Source organism: Opisthocomus hoazin, chromosome 10 (assembly GCF_030867145.1).
Source record: "Opisthocomus hoazin isolate bOpiHoa1 chromosome 10, bOpiHoa1.hap1, whole genome shotgun sequence".
NCBI classification, from domain to species: domain Eukaryota; kingdom Metazoa; phylum Chordata; class Aves; order Opisthocomiformes; family Opisthocomidae; genus Opisthocomus; species Opisthocomus hoazin.
The window spans coordinates 14,436,330-14,454,681 of record NC_134423.1 but is presented as its reverse complement, the minus strand read 5'-3'; the positions used below and the strand labels follow the sequence as shown (position 1 = coordinate 14,454,681).

Genomic DNA, 18,352 nt, shown 5'->3' with positions numbered 1-18,352 from the left:
GTGTGTTGCTGGTTTTTGTCTCAGTGCCCTAGCAGATCCCGCACACCCAGGTGGCTTAAGCAGGTAGGACCAGGGGACAGAGCTGTGGCTTGTGACAAGCCTGACTTTGACACCAGTACAAGGTCTGGCTATTACCCCACTGATTGGATGCTAGCAGTCAAGTCCGTCAACAAAATCCAGCAAGATGTCTGAAGCAGAGATGTGCTACAAGGCAGGAACAGCTTGATAGGGTCAGCAACTCTTGGGAGACTGTCATCCCAGGAAGAGGAAAGAATTAGGCAAAGTATCTGGCATAACGCCAACCCCCAGGATGTCCACCCCACTTCCTCACACCTATTGGAAATGGGCTGTGGAAGTGAAGAGTGAGGAAGAGGGGCAGTCATTGCCAGAAACCCACCACAAGTTCAAACAGGCTCTGTGCCTGGTAAGCACACGGGTGACAGCCTCAGCCTCTCCTCCAAAATGAGGAGCCAAATCGCAGCGCCAGCAGGGTGTCCTCCTTTTGTGCCTGAGTCTTGGTCCCATGGAGCTGGTGTGAGTACGCTGATGTAGTTCGGGATGGATATGAGGGGTGTGATGTGCTGAGTAGTTCAGGTTCCAGACTTTATGTTCTTGTTTGGTTTCTTTCAGAAGTATTTAAATCTCCCAATTGCCAGAAGTTTTGCAATCCAGGCCCCCAAATTTGTGAGAAACTTCTACGAAAATACACCCACCTTCATTCTTTTATGTTCCCCACGGGATATTTGCCTGTTTTCCTAAAATCTTATGCATAGGCAGTTGTATCCAACAGCTCCTACCAGGCTGACCAAAAAATAAGTGAAGATCCCAGAAAGGCTTTTCCCTGTTCAGCTTTCAGCAACACAGCAGGGCACTTTGTCTCCGGTCTGTGGGAGAAAGCCAAAGCTCTTACCACAGTGCGTTCACTCATAGTCACCCAGTCTGGAGGGACAGCAGGGCTGCTTAACATCATCTCGTGCGGGATGTGTGTGCTGCAGGGATGAGGGTATCACCACCACCGCTTGCCCAGACCCGTGAGACTTCCCCCGCTGCAGCATCCCCCAGAACCAGGGCGTGGGCTGGGCCCCCCATGGGAGCATCCCTCAGGTTGGACTTGGTGATCTTAGAGGTTTTTTCCAACCTTAATGATGCTCAGATTCTAGGGCTGGGGGGGGGGGGGGGGGGGGGGCGCATGAGGATGCGTGCAGGGAGGAACATCACTGCACCACAGCAGAGTGGCGCAGCAGAAGCGTGCTGGGCGCATAACCCAGAGGTCGATGGGTCGAAACCATCCACTGCTAGGAAGTATCTTTTATTCCCCTACCACCGCTTCTTTTTCCCGGCCGCGCTCGCCCTGCTCCTCACGGAGCCGGCTCGGTAATAGTGCAAAACGCGGCCGGTTAACTCAGTCGGTTAGAGCGTGGCGCTAATAACGCCACGGTCGCGGGTTCGATCCCCGTATGGGCCAGGTGGACTTTTCCTTCTCCCTCCCGCCTCCTGTTTTGACTCGGCAGCCCCAGTCACCCAGGCCGCAGGTCCCCGGCCGGCACCCCGTAAGCCGCGGTGTGAGGAGAAAACAAAAAACAACCCAGAGAGCGAGCGGGAAAAAAATGAACCGACTGTTAGCAGAGGATGGTTTCGATCCATCAATCTCTGGGTTATGGGCCCAGCACGCTTCCGCTGCACCACTCTGCTCCCTCCTAGCTGCTGCCCACACTGCCTATTTAGAGGTACCATGCAGGTGTCTGTGCTGCCTGCCTCTTGAGGTCTCTCTGCAGGGGTCCTGCCTGTACCTCACAGCCCTCGGGGATGGTCCCCTGGGAGACCTTCATGCTCTAGTCCTTTCTCAAGCGTTCCCTGCTTCTTTTTTAGGTTTCCATTCATATTTGAGAAGGACAAACCTCACTGCGTGCTACAGCCAACTGCACCCATTTAAAGAGTCAAAAAATAACTTTGCACAGAAAATCAGCGACCAGACAGCATGCAACACGTGCACCTGATTAAGCACCCTAACAGTGTCATAAATGGGACCAAGCAGAACACACCACCTTCAGTAAGCAGCAACAGATTAGGCCTCATCGGGGGGGGGTGTGGAGGAAGTAGGCTAATCTGCAGTATTGTTCAAGGGGGATCTATAAGATTATCTGAGCATCACTGAAATTCTGCACAAAAACTTGTGCACAAGAATATTATACACATCAGCATCTCTTCCTCTTAGTCAGGAAGAGATGTCAGCACCTGTTGAACCAGGTTCATGAGATCTCCTCCAGTCTAGGAAACACCACCTACCCCCCACAAAGAATGGAGGCACTTTCTCCTAATTAGTGAAATGGATTTCACCAACAGCACCTGAGCTACCAAGGCTATAGCAGGCACAGCCACTGCCTCAATATGCTCTGGAATGATGACCAGCAACACTTTTGCTCTAACAAATCCTCTTACCTGTTTTAGCAACTTGCACGTATCTTACACTAAGTGATGAAGCTAGTCTCTCCCTCATCTGGCATAATGTCCTCCTTTGCCCTGGCTCGTTAGGCAAAGGGTTCCATAACACTTTATAAATGAATAATCACATTAGCATCATTGGAAGGACTAAATGTTGTGTGATTATGCTATGGGATAGGTCAAACTGATTTTCAGATTTAGGTGCTAAAACCCACAGGAGCACATACATGAAGAAACAGGGCAACCACCAGTTAAAGTAGAAGAACATACCCCCACCAGACAGTCAGGTTTCCAGCGCAAACTACCATCCCTGCAGGGCTCAGTGATGCTAATGTATGACCTACCTCAGCACTATTCACCTCGTAATTCAGCCAACCAGACTTTCTGCTGCTACAACTAGTATGAACATATTAAAATAGATTTTAGGGAAGGAGGGAGCAAGTAGCATTGGCTTGTAAGATGAGTCATGATTTCTCTGGAGCAACTTGAGCACTGTTCCAGGCTTTTCTAGGCCTCACACCTCTTGCTTTGTCCCAGGTGCCTTCAGGTAACCGCCAGTAGTCTGCAATGCCAAAGGAAGTTTTGGAAATAAGAAACAACAGCTCAATTCCATGTATTACAAATCATGTTTGTCAGGTTAATACACACAACACAAGTGGTTTTAACAAGCACAGTTTATACACATTGTCAAGCATCAAAATACATCGGTTCCATGGCCTTATTTAGAGGTACTGTTGCCTCCTCCACTGGTCTTTCCAGAAGCTCCTGCTTTCTGCAACCGGCTTGCACTCGGTTGCCGAGGCATCCTCTGGGCAGATCCTTCCCGGCTGCTCCTTTCTGCAAGAACCTGGCTCCCGCTGGCAGTAGAACTGGTTTTATTTCTCCCTGAATAAACAAATACACACATTAATTTTCAAGTCCCAACCCTACGTGTCACCCACACAGCATCTAAGCTGCAAGTATTCGGTAAGAAGTCATGCAAAAGGAAAGTTGTACTATGTGTCGTAAATGTATCCAGCATCCAACACGGAAAGCAAATTTGTGAATTCAGCTCAACAGGTATCAGGGCCACAAAAGCAACTTGCAGTAGGAGCATTCTTAGTTTTCATCAGGTTTAACCTACAAAGTAACCAGCCACTTTGTTCTTTAAACAGTTGCTTTCATTTGGCACAGGAACAGCAGCACTGCGAACAGCACTTCCAGAAGAACATGGAGAGCATCTCACACCTCAAGGCTGGGATAAGTGAATCAATGTGCCAGTGTCCACCAGTTTCTGAAGCCTGCAGTCACATTATCAGATCAGAAACCCTTCTCTTGATGTCACTTCTGCGTCTTGATGAGCAAGTTTGGATTTTGCATCATTTTCCAGGGCCTCCAGGAGCTCAGAGTCCCACACAGAACCTATTCACAGATTTTCTTACTGTGTTCAGAACTTAAGAACTATCCTTCTGTAGGCACAACTGACCATCTCAAATGCAATGCAACAGCAGTGAGAAGCAACGGGTAGAAAGGTAGAAGTTGAGGGAAGCAAGGGGCACACAGCCCGCTCAGCCAGAGGAGAGAGTGGTAGACGGAGGTGTACTGCAAACAAATGATGGGAGGGGATACGTGAGGCAGACTGACTTATCCTGGCACTGGAGAGAACCACTTCAGATGAGAAGCAGGACTCCCACTAGGTAAGATAATAAAAATAAAAAGAAACGTGAGGCAAAAGGGTCACAGCTTTTACTAACGATAGCAAGCTCAAAGAAGCATAAAAAATTAATAGCAGCAAGGGAGAAACAAAACACAGGAATACAGTGAACTGTAGTTACATGTATGCAAGTAAAATGAAGGGTGACATTTTAGCAACCATTATCAGAGCAACTTCCAGAATGTCAACAGCTACTGCACACACTGGACTCTCCATGGGCACGATTGGGAAATCATCATCTTGGATCACTCGTGCTACAGACAGTGCACAGACTGGAGACATGTCTGGTTTATTTACCAAACCATCATGTCTTCCTGGAGCAGCTGTCTGAGAACAGGACTCACGTCAATGCCGCAAGTTAACGCTTTGCAGCACCAGAAAGACAAACTGAGAACTTCCAAATAAGAGCATGTGGCCCCTTCATTTCTGTAAAATTTGCCAGAGGAGAGTGGCAAAAGAAATACATTCACTTATCCCAGCCACGTCAGGTGCTCTTAAAAAAGTCTATGATCGTAAACCACAGTAGTGATCTGCCAGCAGTTATCAGCCCAAGCCAGCCAACCAGCCTTGCAATCTTTCTTTGTAGCTCAAGCACTTTAAGCAGTTTCACTAATGCAGGTATTGTCCATGAAAACAAACAAATTGCACAAAGGCAATACACGATCTCACAGTATTTGAGAGAAAAATTTGCAGGAACAAAAAGTTCACCATGATGCTTTTAGCAATCCAGGACATCTCTATAGCTGAATGGCCTCCCCTTCCTCACATGCATCTATTCGGTTAAGAGTGCAGCTGTTCAATCTGTGTATGACACCTCCAGCCAGGTACACACGCAAAACAACTGTACCATTAAGCGCTACTGGGATTCAGGCCCTTGATCTTCTGGTCTAGCTGAAACAACTTGGGAAGAAAGAATCATTTACTGAACAGAAGCTGCGCTCAGACAAAGCACGTGCCCTCCACCCTCTTCACCTCGAAATCACAGTAAAACAAACCAGCTACTTCAACAGCATAAAAACCAACTATATTTTTGGAAGCATCCTATCTCGATTTGTGAACCGGTCAAGAATAGCTCATGAAGTGCACAAGGATGGGCACAGTTTGTGCACTTCTGCCAGTTAAAACACTATCAGATAACAGATTCAATTAACACAAAGCACAAAAGCTGAACAACCACAAACTCTCTGTAATGCAAGCACTGCAGACCAACAAAAGGATTCCACTGATATTTTCCTTGGTGACACAAGATGTCCTTATCTTGGATGTGTCTGGCTGTCACAGAACAACTGCAGCCTGAATAGCTACAGACTCAAGAGACAAGCCAAAAGAGAGCCTAATCAAATTATCTCCCTCCCCAAAGATTACTCTAAAAGGAGCAGGTATGTGTTTATCTCCTTGAGAACCAGAGACAGTTCGAGAAGAATGGTATACGCACGCAAGCAGTGGCAGAAGTCTGCCCCACCGACCTGACTGCTAGCTCCCCCCATTTAAAAACAGCAGTGCCCACTGTCATCATGCTGCTCACTGGACACATTAATGCTGATCATCTCTGACAAAACCCAGGGCCAAAAGGCTACAGCCACCTCTACGAGAGGACCACCACCAGATACTGGGGCAGGAGTCTGCAGGGTGGCACAGAGTAAGAAGAGAAAGCCTTAAGTAGCAGAGGGAGGAAGTAGCACCTTCTTGTGTCAAGCAGGAGGCAAGTGAAGACCGATCAGATTTAAGAAAGGAACACCAAGCCCAAATATGCTTTCAGAAGTGGAAATCTAAAGCCCCTCTCTTTCAGCCTCCTCTCGACTCAACCTACTGCTTTCCCCAGGGGATCCTTTCCTGCCTCCAAGCACTAACAGGGACTACAGATTTTCCTCCCACTGGTAAACAAATAAATAAATAGCTATTGGTACATTTACTTGTAACACAGTCAGGGATATCAGGGCTGCAACAATCTCAAAGTATCTCTTGCAGTGCATACTGGCAGTGACTATGGGCTAAAGCAATCAGTTCTCCAAAATCCTGCTTCTGTTTCTGTCTCAAAGGAGGGCTGACACCAGGCACAGTAAACCAGCTGGCCTTTCTAGACAAGCAAAGACTCAGTTTTAGGTGTCAAGAAAAAAAAAAAAAAAAACCACAACTCATAAGAGCAGAAGTCCCTCCTTTTTCCAATCGCTACATGTTACCTAGAGGACTAAAGAGACACCTTTTGCCCAATCACCAGCAGTGTCCACAGTGATGGGACTCACTTCAAACCTTGTCACCTCCTGACCATGGAAAAATCTCAGGCACAGCTAGACTTCACTCCCCAAAGCAGTCCCAGTATGCAAGCTGTGACTCATATTCAATCCTTTGCCACACTGCTACGTTTGCCCTGAAGAGTCTTGCTCACATCCCTACACAAATATCACAAGTAGTCCTCTTCTGCAACAACAAACTGGCAGGTTCTCAGCTGCTGGCATTATCCTGAACAACTAATATGCACACTGGGCTCTCTCCCATCATCACTGTTAAAGCAGCCTCCCTGAAAAGAGAGAGTGAAGCCGGCAGGTAAGACTGGAAAAACAGGTCTCAACAAATCCAGCTGAATCGTTCTGAAATACAGGAAGAGGAAAAAATAGGACTGTTTTCAAATGCACTTGCCAAAGTAGTTAAAGACCTTAAGTACATATTGAGCAGCGGGTCATTATTTAAGCACACACATTCTCTTGCAAACACTTATCTGAAGAGAAGGATTTGGAGAAACAAGAGAACACAAAATAAGGGCAGATCTACACAGGCCCACAAATCCCCAGCACCAAACTTCTACCTTCTTCTCTTCTCCAGAAAGCCTGTTTCTTTATAACAGGTTAGGTATTCAACTGTATTACTAGGTATCACTACAAAGATAAGCTTACATTGACGAAGTCCCAGATCCTATCCAAGATGCTGACAAGCCTCCTTAGGTTTAGTCTCAGTTTAATACATCAGGTACGAAGCCTTTAAATGAGCTGTCTGAAGGTGCGTTAAGGTACAGAGCAATTCCCCTCTCCCCGAGCAGAGGTCTGCATTTGTCTCCTCAATCTGACAGTCCTTTCCAAGGCAACTCCCTGAAATAATACTTCATCTTCATTCTCATCTACACAATGGATGGATTCTTCCTTACTCTATGTTACCTTGGGAGGCTGCCAGCTTCCACCCATGAAGTGTCTGGTTTACCAAAGACAAGGTTTTCATCCACCTCTCCCTCTCTTTTGAGAGATGGCTCCCTTCAAGGCTGCTCAGCAGAGCCACAGGAGCTCCTCTCCCATCCACCCCTCAACATGCAACGCACCAGCCTTTTCCCTACAAATCCTCATGTGTTCCTGGTTGCTCCTCATTCTCCTAGTTTTCACCACCACGCCTGGGACAGTCTCATTTCCTCCGCTTCTCTTGCACGTAGATCACAGAAAGAGAAGATAGAGAAGAGGACCCTCATTCTTCTCAGAGCTCTCTGTTCAGTCTATATTTATAAGATTTTTTTTTGAGTGTTTCTTGGGTTGGCTGGGAGGGAAGAATGAAGTAGTTGTCACTCATACACTCACCTCTCATCACTTTGCCACAAAGCCACACATGACAAGCCTGGCATTTACAGTACTCCTCTACATACCTTTCCTTCCTGTCAGTTCTTGCCTCGCAGAACATGAAAAAGAAAAAAACCTTGAAAATCAGCCTGAAAAGACACACTAAAAAAAATTAACTTAGTGCAGCATTCAGCTCAAATACCCAGCAGAGCAAACCTTCTGCAGGGAAAGCGTGATAGGAGAGACACCCACACTGCCCAGAGATCACCACTCCTCTCTGCTACCTGCTCGCTTGGACAGCGCTGCCAATGCCACTCGAGTCCTGGATTTAGCCATCCATCCACAGTGACTTGCCCATCCATCTCCATCACACACAGAGCCCATACAAAAACACTACACAGAACCACCCAGCCTACAGAAGCAATCCCAACACCTTCAGGGAATACACCATCAGACAGTGTTTCCTCTCAAACAGTGGCCTGTTCAAAAGCCACCAGCTTCTCCAACAGACACAGCCACGTAACTCATGCCTAAATCATTTGGCAAGTTTGCAACAGGTTCCAGAGCAGCAGTACACAGAGCACTGCTGAACATAGCACCCTTAAAATAAAGAGTATGGAAGAAGCCTGTGCCTCTCAGTCATTACTTTTTTCCTTGAAAATGTTACTCACATGGGACGAAGTTTTCTAACAGATTTCTCCCCAAAAGACAGTACTGCATGTTGCATCACAGCATCCAATACAGCTTTTTCTCCATTCAAAAGGTAAAGATTCCATAAAATAACAAGTACGTCTAAACTTCAGTTTTCAAAACACACTAGCCAGAGCAAAATATATTTTCACGGGAACAATGAAGCCACCTGTTCTTTTGGGACTAGGTCCATGTCAGGTTTTGAGCATTCCAGCCTGGACTTTTTGCGAGTTATTCCTGGGATAAAGAAATAAAAGCTGCTTGTCTGGGGTTTCTGTTGAAGTAAGAAAAACTTCACTACCCATCACCTGCATTTACAGAACACTGAAATTTTTTATAACCTCCAAGGAGAGGAAAGGAGCTGCAACTTTTAACCAAGAGACGTTCAACCATCCAGGAAAGCACAGTACAGCTGAGAAATTTCCTAATCAGTTGTAAAATAACTGACATCAGCAGCTGCAATCCAAAAAATACTTTTATATACTATATAATTTCTGTACCACAAGATGAACAAGGTCTATAAATCGAAGTTACTCAGTTGCTGATGGACTAAAGAAACACAATACAGAAAAGTTAAAATTTAAAAAGCCTACAATACAGAAAAGTTAAAATTTAAAAAAAGTGAATTCTGGAATACGAGCCTGGGGCAAGGGGGGAGGGAAAGCAACAACTCCAGACAAGAAATGCTCTGATGGTTGACCCATGTAATTACCATGTCCACCATTTTACAAAACAAGAATAAAGGCCAACAAAAGGCTTGAACTCTACTGCTTAAGGCAGAAAGAGTTGGGGGGAGTGGGAGTTGTAGGACTAAGATCTGGAAGGCAATCTAACCGCTCTTTAGTGAATTTAGAAAATCCACTTATTGGAGTGGTATTGACAAAGTACTGAAAAAAAATGAGTATGAGTGAAGCAACTAAGTAAGAAAACCATGATCAGGACTGTATTAGTCCTTTGATTAATCCCATAAGGCACCTATAAATCACTCATTCTACTGATTTTTTTTTCCAAGACATAGACCACGAAGTGTCCGAATACACCACTTTCAGGTGCATGCACGATTAAGAACACATTGCTATCAGTTAGATCCCATGGATATACTTAATCTACAATTAAAGCATAATAACCAGTATAACCAACAGGAAAATTCACTGCATGATGTACAAAAACCAGATTAAATACATTTAAGAGAAATCCTTAGCAGCTCCAGTGGGATTTCCTCCACCGTATCAGAGCTCCACATAGCACTACCCTTGTCAGCTACCTTATTTGCTTAATACAGAAGTCTGCATTACAAATCCCACATCAAGATGAACCCTGAGATAATGCGAGGCCGAGTAAGCGGAGGGTGAGTATAAGAGGAATGCAAAGCAGCTAGTGCAGCCAGCCAGCAGTACCTAAGAATGATGACAGTCACTGTGGGCCCTTGCAGCAACAGTTGTCATCCCAAGGGGCTGACCACAGCTAAAAACAGACAACCCACGGAAAGGGTGAGAAACAATAAGTGAGAAAAAGGGATGAAAGGGGAAGGCTACAAAACACAAGCATGGCAAGAGGAACACATAGGAAGGACAAAGTTGGCAACAGGCTGCGTAGTAGGCACAGGGATATTTAGGAAATAATCAAACAGGACCACTGAGATCTTGATCATATGTAAGTATTTACACAGGAAGAAAGGAGTTACAAATGCAGGGGTGTAACCAAGATGATGGAATTAGTTAATCATAAAGCACGAACAATGCTGCTATGTCCCTTGTACAGCCCTGCCCATCTGGACATTAGGTCTGGGAACAGAGGGTTTAGTCCCTAGGTAATCATTAATGTTAAACAATAAGGGTGAAGGGGGATTTTTAATAGAAATAGCATTACCAAATAGTTGCAGGTGTATTTGTGGTACCTATCTATTGTGTGAATTAACTGAAGCAAAAAGTCATACATCTCTCCCCAAAGAAGTTAGTTTTAATTAAAACTAGCAGGTGCCTAGAACTGGTCCAGACGACCCGTGCCGCAGGGACAAGAGCCAGAAGAGGACTGAGTTTGCGCAGAAACTGTGATGAAGAGGATAAGCCTTCATCTTGGGACCCCCGACGACCACCACTAGGAGGCACTGCGCAAGCACGGGTGGGAGGAGTGTATGAAAATGGACTGATTTCACTATGAAAGGAAGGGCTTATGTAATCAGATGAATATGTATATTTTGATCTATATAAACTGCATGGAAAGGGTATGGGGTATGCATGTTCGGTGGAATTATCCCCCGTGCATCCAACGTCGCAATAAAGAATGCCTGCCTTTTAACACTACATTGGTGTTACGAGGTTTATTCCCGGATTTTCGGTGACAGGGGCAGAAAAGGATTTGGGATTCTCAAAAGCGTATTTTTCCACACAGACAAGAAAAACACACCCCATGAACCCTTCACTGAGCCCACGGCTGGCGGTGGGCTCAGTGGCTTTTCCAACCAGCACCTAAGTGCGATTGAGTTTTAGAGGGTAGGAAGGCATTCTGACCCCTGCTAAGCGGAACAGGAGGCTGCAATGGTTCCTTGCAGCCGTAAAATCCATAGACCAGGCAAGAGGTCCACAACCGAGACAAGATTTTTGAAAAGCAAGCTAACATTAACAACACATTTAGTATTGTAACCACAGTGATGGAATTAGTTAATCATAAAGCACGAACAATGCTGCTATGTCCCTTGTACAGCCCTACCCATCTGAACATTAGGTCTGGGAACAGAGGGTTTAGTCCCTAGGTAATCATTAATGTTAAACAATAATGGTGAAGGGGGATTTTTAATAGAAATAGCGTTACCAAATGATTGCAGGTGTATTTGTGGTACCTATCTATTGTGTGAATTAATTGAAGCAAAAAGTCATACATCTCTCCCCAAAGAAGTTAGTTTTAATTAAAACCAGCAGGTGCCTAGAACTGGTCAAGATGACCCGTGCCGCAGGGACAAGAGCCAGAAGAGGACTGAGTTTGCGCAGAAACTGTGATGAAGAGGATAAGCCTTCATCTTAGGACCCCCAACGACCACCACTAGGAGGCACTGCGCAAGTGCGGGTGGGAGGAGTGTATGAAAATGGACTGATTTGACTATGAAAGAAAGGGCTTATGTAATCAGATGAATATGTATATTTTGATCTATATAAACTGCACGGAAAGGGTATGGGGCATGCACGTTCGGCGGAATTATCCCCCGTGCATCCGACGTCGCAATAAAGAATACCTGCCTTTTAACACTACATTGGTGTTACGAGGTCTATTCCCGGATTTTCGGTGACAGTATGAGAAATTAGCTGGGGCAAAGCCTTGGGAAGTAACTTTATGGAAGACACTTGGGCTGGGGAAGTGGGGAATGTGGAAAAACCAGGTGGAGTGCAAAGAGTGGGAGAAGCATCAAAGACTATTCATCAGCCTAGAAAAGAGAGCAGGGCATTGACAAAAGCATGTGCATAGAGAGGTAGAAAATTGCAGGGGAATCACCAGGGGCTTGAGGGCTGGCTGATGGGAAAAGCAAGCATGGAAATAATATGTAAGAAAATGCCATATTCAACTACAAAAAGGTAAAGATATACACATACCCAGTCTAGGCCAAAACCAACACCACTGTCCTAACGGGTATGCAGACCTCCTCCTTGCATGCACGCAAAGAAATTACCCTGACATCCCTTCTCTTTAAGAGCAGCTGCTTCCCTCCCAAGTCCACAACTGTTGAGGAACCATTCCAAATGCAACTTGTATGAAATTGTGTTTAGCTAAATACGCCAGATGGATGCGCCAGTACTCCAACACAGTAATTTGGAGCCAGTTGTCATGAATTCAGTTATCAGCAAACATAGCTCCATGCAGAACACCATGGCTATATTATATGAGAAAATGCAAAATAAAGTCATTCATATTAGACTCCTTGTTGCTTTAGCTGTAAAGAAGCTGAAATAAATGCTGGGGGGGGAGGGTACAGGCAGGCACGCACACAGAGCCAATAGCATCGTTCAGAAATGCTGTAAGTCTTTTCTTAGCTGCTTTAAAACACCTTCCTGCACCATGCTGGGCTGAGAAGCCTAAGCCGGTATCTCATTGTTACTGATAAAAATCGAGCAGAGCAGTCCTGGCTAATCTTTAGTGAGACCTGGATTACTTTAGCCACTTGTCTGTCTTCTGACAAAGTAGGACGCACGGGAGAAAGTGCAGATATGCAGAACTGAAGGACACCGTGCAAAGCAGCTTGGCAAGCTTATACAGGACAATCACTCTTCTTTGTATTAACGCATGGAGCTCTGGCTTTATCAGCAGACCCAAGTCCCAGCTAGGCAGAGGAGGCATCTTCCATCTCCAAATGCCTGGTCTTGCGTGGAAGCTGCACCATCCTCTTCTCAAACAAAAGCAGCATCTTCCAACAAGAGACGGCAGGGCCAACAACAGATACAGCTTTGGTTCCCCTTCCCCTCAGCAGCTCCTACAGGGAAAGGAGGCAAGGCAAGCCAAACGCTCCTGCAGAACAGATCCAGCCCAGAGGACACCTTCAGTCACCCTATTAACACTTACCCAACTCCTGAACGATGGACTTGGACTGTGCCCAGAACTAGCAAGCTCAGCGAAGGAGCAGTGATTCCTCCTCTTCAGTTTGAGCCAGCTGGTTGTTTCCCCAGTTTAAGGAGAGAAAATTACTCTGCTGAAGATATGCTGATTTTAATGGGATCTTTATTTCAGCAACACACTTTCCCCCAAGGACTACAGTAAAACAAGCTCCTGTCTTGAGCTACAGATAGTTCAAATCCTAATTCAGCCTAAAATGGTCCAGTAAAACACAGACAAGTCTGGCACTGATGGCACAGTTCTGCTCTACATCATTACCAATTTCTACGAATGGAGAGGTCTCTCTGGACACCTGCTTGTTTTTGTGACCTTCAGCCAGGAGTCCTACACACCTTCCTCAGACACTCCAGGCACACTGCTCCAACTGTCTACACTGCACTGCGAGTCAGACATATGGTAGCCAAAATTTGCACAAAGATGCAATTAAAGCTGCAGAAGCTTGTTCACTTTAACCTGATGACCATCTTGGGTCAGGCTGGGCACCAAGCTAACATAGCCCTTCCTTCAACTAAATCACAGCAAGCAGAGACATCTGCCTTTCATCTGAGAGACTACAGAAAAGTACCCTCACAAGGAGAGCTGGACAAAACGTGTCCTCTTCTCGATATTAATGAGATCTTACCGGTACTTCTTGTACTCACAGAAACAAAGAAACGGGACTAAGGCTGCAATAAGCTGCCACTGAGCTTAAGTTCTGCTCAAAGCATTCTCTGAGTTAGCTACTCAATGGTGATTTTATTCATAAAGCAATTAGCTGATGTCAGTGGGTGCTGAGTGACAGCGAAGTCACTTGGGCTAGCAGACACTAAAAATGAGAAGTTTTCATTCAAACTGAGTTATGGCTCTAATACAACACAAGCTTCCAGAAAACAAAAACACCTTGACATAGCTGGGAAGACCAAACCTTCTGGCAAGGTGTGCAAGTGCTGCCCATCAGAATTTGGTCAGGACTGAATGTGACAAGAGAGAAGGCCAAAGTGCCCTTTCATCACCATCACCAAGCATCAGCTTGCAAAGACAGCAAATCCAAGTTCAGCACGTAATGTTTTGCCACACATCTGCTGTGAAACTGTGGCCTGATGGGCACGGTCCTCCTGTCTCAGTAAGCTGCATATGATCCGGTGATCTCAGTGCATCAACTAGCCTCGAAGACATAATTCAACCTTGTGAAGTACAGCAGCAAGAGGAGATACTAAAGGCCAAACTAATAGTATTTACCATGAGCAGCACTAGCACCATCTTCCCCTGATCTTCACTACGCTTTGCGCTCAGTTCCAAGGGCTTGCTCTAGAGCACTCAAGGATATCAACAGGTTGATTTAAAGGGAAACTATGGAGAGGAAAGTCTGGCCGGACAAACTAGCACCGCAATCTGACTTGGGTACCACCTTAGACCAGGAGATGCTCTGCTAAAGACGCAGAACAAGCATCCTGGATTGATGCAGGCACAACCTAATTAAGCTGCCAAGACAGATATTAATTCCTGCAAACTCACAGCCTCTCTGAGGTGCTTGCAGCACCTCAAGGTGGTAGGAGGCAATGGTTAAGGGCATATCAACTCTGTCTCCAGGTTTCTTGCTCTTCCTCTTGAGAAATTTAATGCTGATTAACAAACAAGTTGCCATCTGACTTTTTCAAACCTGAGCTGCCCTGCTAATAGCCAAAACTAGCTTGTGGCAGTGGCCTGCTGCTAGGGAAAAAAAAAACAAAAAAACAAAACACAACCTCATTTTTACAGGAAGTACCACACAAACGGCGTACATGGAGAGAACAAAAGCTACTCCAGATTAACAGACAGACAGAACAAAAAGCTTACCAAAGTTCCTTCATAGTTTGAGTGGCCCATCACACCTGAAGCACCAACAAAGGAGGAGAAGAGAGCGCAAAATTTAACAGCACCTTTTGTTCAAAAATCGCTGCTCTTTTGAGATGTTTCTTCTGAACATGGTACACTGCTAGTTACTGAAAATATGCAAGTGCTGTACCTCTCTCATTTTGTTCAGGAAAAAGTAGTCAGCCGGATGCCTTCTTTTTCTCCTGTGCGTATTTAGAGTCACTTCTCAATCACATGTGGGGATGTTCTCTTTACCACAACAAACTTCTCTGCAGGAAATTATTAATCAAGAGCATCTCTTGAGAACATGGAACCTGTTCACAGAGTCCCAGACACCTTCTCTGCACACTCCAATTCCCATTTGGGCTTTAGCACACTTCTGCAGAGTCTCTGTGCAGCCACCCTGAGCTGCGCAACGAGGTGATTCGCACCCATTTACCAAGGGGGAATTCACATCAGAAGCAGCAGGCTCTGCTATTGTGAAGGCGCCTCAGATTGTGGCATAATCGCCCTTACCCTAAAACTGACTGCATACAGTTGGTCAAACAAATCTTGCCTGTCAACTTCACTTTCTACAGGACTTACCACCAGACTTGCAAGCCCAGCCACGAGAATAAACACCCCCTACCACCAAGGCAGCTTCATCAGTGAGACTAGACTAAGCCATAGTATGCTACCACAACAGGGAAACCTTACTTCCCCCCCACCCTGCTCCGGTTACCTATGCCGACAAAGCTTTTCTTTCTTGTCTCATTCTCTGTGTTTCCAGCACACTCCTTGCCAACAGCTACTTTTTTAAAGATTTGCCTCAAAATTCATCATGGGTCAACACAGACCCACCAGCTACAACGGAGTTTTCACCCTGAAACAGAGAGAGGAAGGGAGAACAGGACACAACAATACAATACAAAAAAACAGGGTCCCACTGGGTGAGGAAGTGCACCCACGTTACCGGTACGGCAGCGCTGAGGCGTGCAGCAAGCCGAGCTTTCGGCGTGCAGTTTTGTTCTCAGCAATCACACACAGTGACCACAAACCCTCGCTGTTTTGGTCATTGCTCCCTTCTGCTGTTATTTTTGAGCACAAAAGAAATGAGAGCCTTTTCACAGTGTATTCAAGCTTAGTGACAGCAGATTTATTTTAGTTGCCTCTTCTTAAACCTTTTGGAAGTAATCCACAGAGGTTGTGAGCTACCAGCCAAAAGTCACTTCAGGAAGTAAGTTTTATTTGAAGTGGTTTGGAATCAGATAAAATATATATATGGCACAACTTCAGGGCTACACTTGTTGCTGCCCACCGAGGTCAGAGGAATAACGAAAGATCATTACACTCAAAAGCAGACGCTGTTTCAGCTGAGAGCCGCACCCACCCTCCCACTCCCCATTCCCACCATCTGCGGGCACAGAGGCTGCGGCCCCTCGGCACAGGGGGCCGGAGCAGAGCAACCATCGCAGCTCCCCTCGCTTTCCGGGGATTCCTGCTGTACCAGAAACTTTACTTCTTCGTTTGTTTTTATTTTTTTGAGTCAGATCCCAGCGAAGTAGCATTGTGTAGTGCGCGTATTAAGGGATTTTTTTTGTTGTTGCTGAAGGCAGACCCAGGACGCGACAAAACGCAGCACGAGCGCCCGGAGCACACACCACCACCCCCCCACCCCCCCGCCCTGCCTCCAAAGAGGCAAGAGCAAGAAAGCAGGGGGCGGGCGGGAGGCGCAGCAGCCCGGCCGGGGGCCGGCGGGGCTCCCCCTCCATAGGGCCCGGCCGCGAGGCTCACACCGAGCGGGCCCCCCGGGGCCCGGCCGAGCCCGCGCTCGGGCCCCGCCGCCCGGCCCGCGGCCCCCTCCCCGCGGCGGCGCGAGCACCGCGGCCGGCGGGAGGCGCGGGGAGGCCGCGGGGCAGCGGGCCCGCCGCCGGGGAGGCCCGGGAAAGCGGCGGGCGGACCTCGAGCCGCGGCGGCCGCGGGGCGGAGGCGGGGGGGAGCGGGGCGGGGGGCCCGGCCGTCCTCGAGGGGCTCTGCGCGGGGAGACGCGGGGAGACGCGGTGATCAGGGACCGCGGCCGTCCCGCCGCCCGCCTGGCCCTGCCCGCCCGGCCCTGCCCGCCGCCTACCTCGGGTGTCGGCGGCGAGCGGCGCCGGCGCGGCGGGGTGTCCGCCCTCGGGTCCCGGCGGCAGCCGCTGCCCGGCGCACATGGACTTGAGCACCTGGAAGACGGCGAGCGGCGCCACGTTCATGCGCAGCAGGTCCAGCAGCACCCTGCGGGGACACCCGTCAGCGGCGGGGCCGGCGGCTCCGGGGGCTCCGGCGGCTCCGGCGGCACCGGGGCAGGGGGGCCAGCCGCCGCTCACCGGAACACCTCCGGGTCCAGCCCGCTGCCCGCCGCCTGCGCCAGCTCAAACAGCTCCGCCTCCTCCGCGCTCAGCAACTGCTTCTGCCGCAGCCGCGCCTCCGCCATCGCCGCCGCCGCCGGGGCCCCGCCCCGCAACGCCCCGCGCCGGAAGCCGCCCCCGCGCCGCCGCCCCGCCCCCGCGCCGCCGCCCCGCCCCGCGCCACCGCCCCGGGAGCCGCCCCCGCGGCGCGGCCTGGGCTCGGCCCCCCCGCGTCCGGCAGGGGGCAGCCGCGCGCCGGCCGCAGCCGGGCCTGGTGGTGCGAGGCCGCCGGGCCTCCGCCCCCCGCGCCCCGCCGCTGCCCCGGGGCTCCTCGGCTGTCCCCGGGCCGGCTGCCGGCTCCCCGGGCCCCTGGAACAGCGCTGGTGGCGATTTCTGGGGGTCCTCCCCGGGCTGCCCTTCGAACTCCTTGCGGCTGCCTGGCCTTGTGTGCCTCCTCCCGGCGAACGTGCCTGCTGCGCTGGGACGTGCCCTCGGCTCGCTGGAAGGTGCCGCTCGGTGGCCTTCCTCACCTCTCCGTCCAGTTAAGCCAAGCTCCTTTCTCAAGCCTTTCTTCGTTGCTGGTGGACACCTGGCCCGGACCTCCAAACTGGTGGGCATCACCCGCACGGTTGTGGCCACCACCACCAACCCTCTCCAGCTTCTTTTCCACAAGCTGTCATGTTTTTGGCTGAGTGAAACTGTGGTGTTCCTTTATTCCTACAGGAACAGAAAAGCCAAGTACGTGGTCGAGCAGACCACATCAAGGATGACAAGCCTCCTTGTATCCACCTATCCATGGGCAGGGAAACACATGCTCTGTGTAGGCAGCAAACAAGGACACCCCCACCCGCTTGCTGGATTTCATTTTTCCCGCTGGAAGACAGAAATAGCTGGTTGTCCTCATTGCTGTGGTCATCCGGCTGACTTCTTGTGTGATCATCCTCTGTCCCCCAAAAGATTCAGATCCTGTATTGCGGGGGCCAACTCTGCATGCTGGTTTTAATCTTCTATCCCTGGAGGGAGCTACTGAGAGGCGATGGGAGCGCTTTGGTCCCCAGGCAGCGCAGCAGATTTGGGTGCGGATAAGCCATACATGCCAGCTGCCCCATGGAGCTACACACAGATCATCAGCCGTGTTCACGCACCCGACTGTCTGCCAGGCTGCGGCATCTCTAACACACTTCAGTTCCCAA

The 18,352-nt window shown here is 48.6% G+C and overlaps 1 protein-coding gene and 1 non-coding gene across 2 annotated transcripts; one reads left to right on the top strand and one right to left on the bottom strand.

Annotated features, from left to right (window-relative positions):
- Positions 1-1,391: 1,391 nt before the first annotated feature.
- Positions 1,392-1,465, top strand: TRNAI-AAU (transfer RNA isoleucine (anticodon AAU)). The gene has a single exon. It is a non-coding gene; the product is annotated as a tRNA-Ile (tRNA).
- A 1,584-nt stretch (positions 1,466-3,049) lies between these two features.
- LOC142362578 (mitotic-spindle organizing protein 2B-like) lies at positions 3,050-17,276 on the bottom strand. Its single transcript, XM_075431788.1, has 3 exons — positions 17,139-17,276; positions 16,901-17,046; positions 3,050-3,327 (listed from the first exon to the last, which is right to left on the bottom strand). The coding sequence occupies exons 1-3, from the start codon at positions 17,243-17,245 to the stop codon at positions 3,161-3,163; spliced, it is 420 nt and encodes a 139-aa protein (XP_075287903.1). The 5' UTR covers positions 17,246-17,276; the 3' UTR covers positions 3,050-3,160.
- Between the last annotated feature and the right edge of the window lie 1,076 nt (positions 17,277-18,352).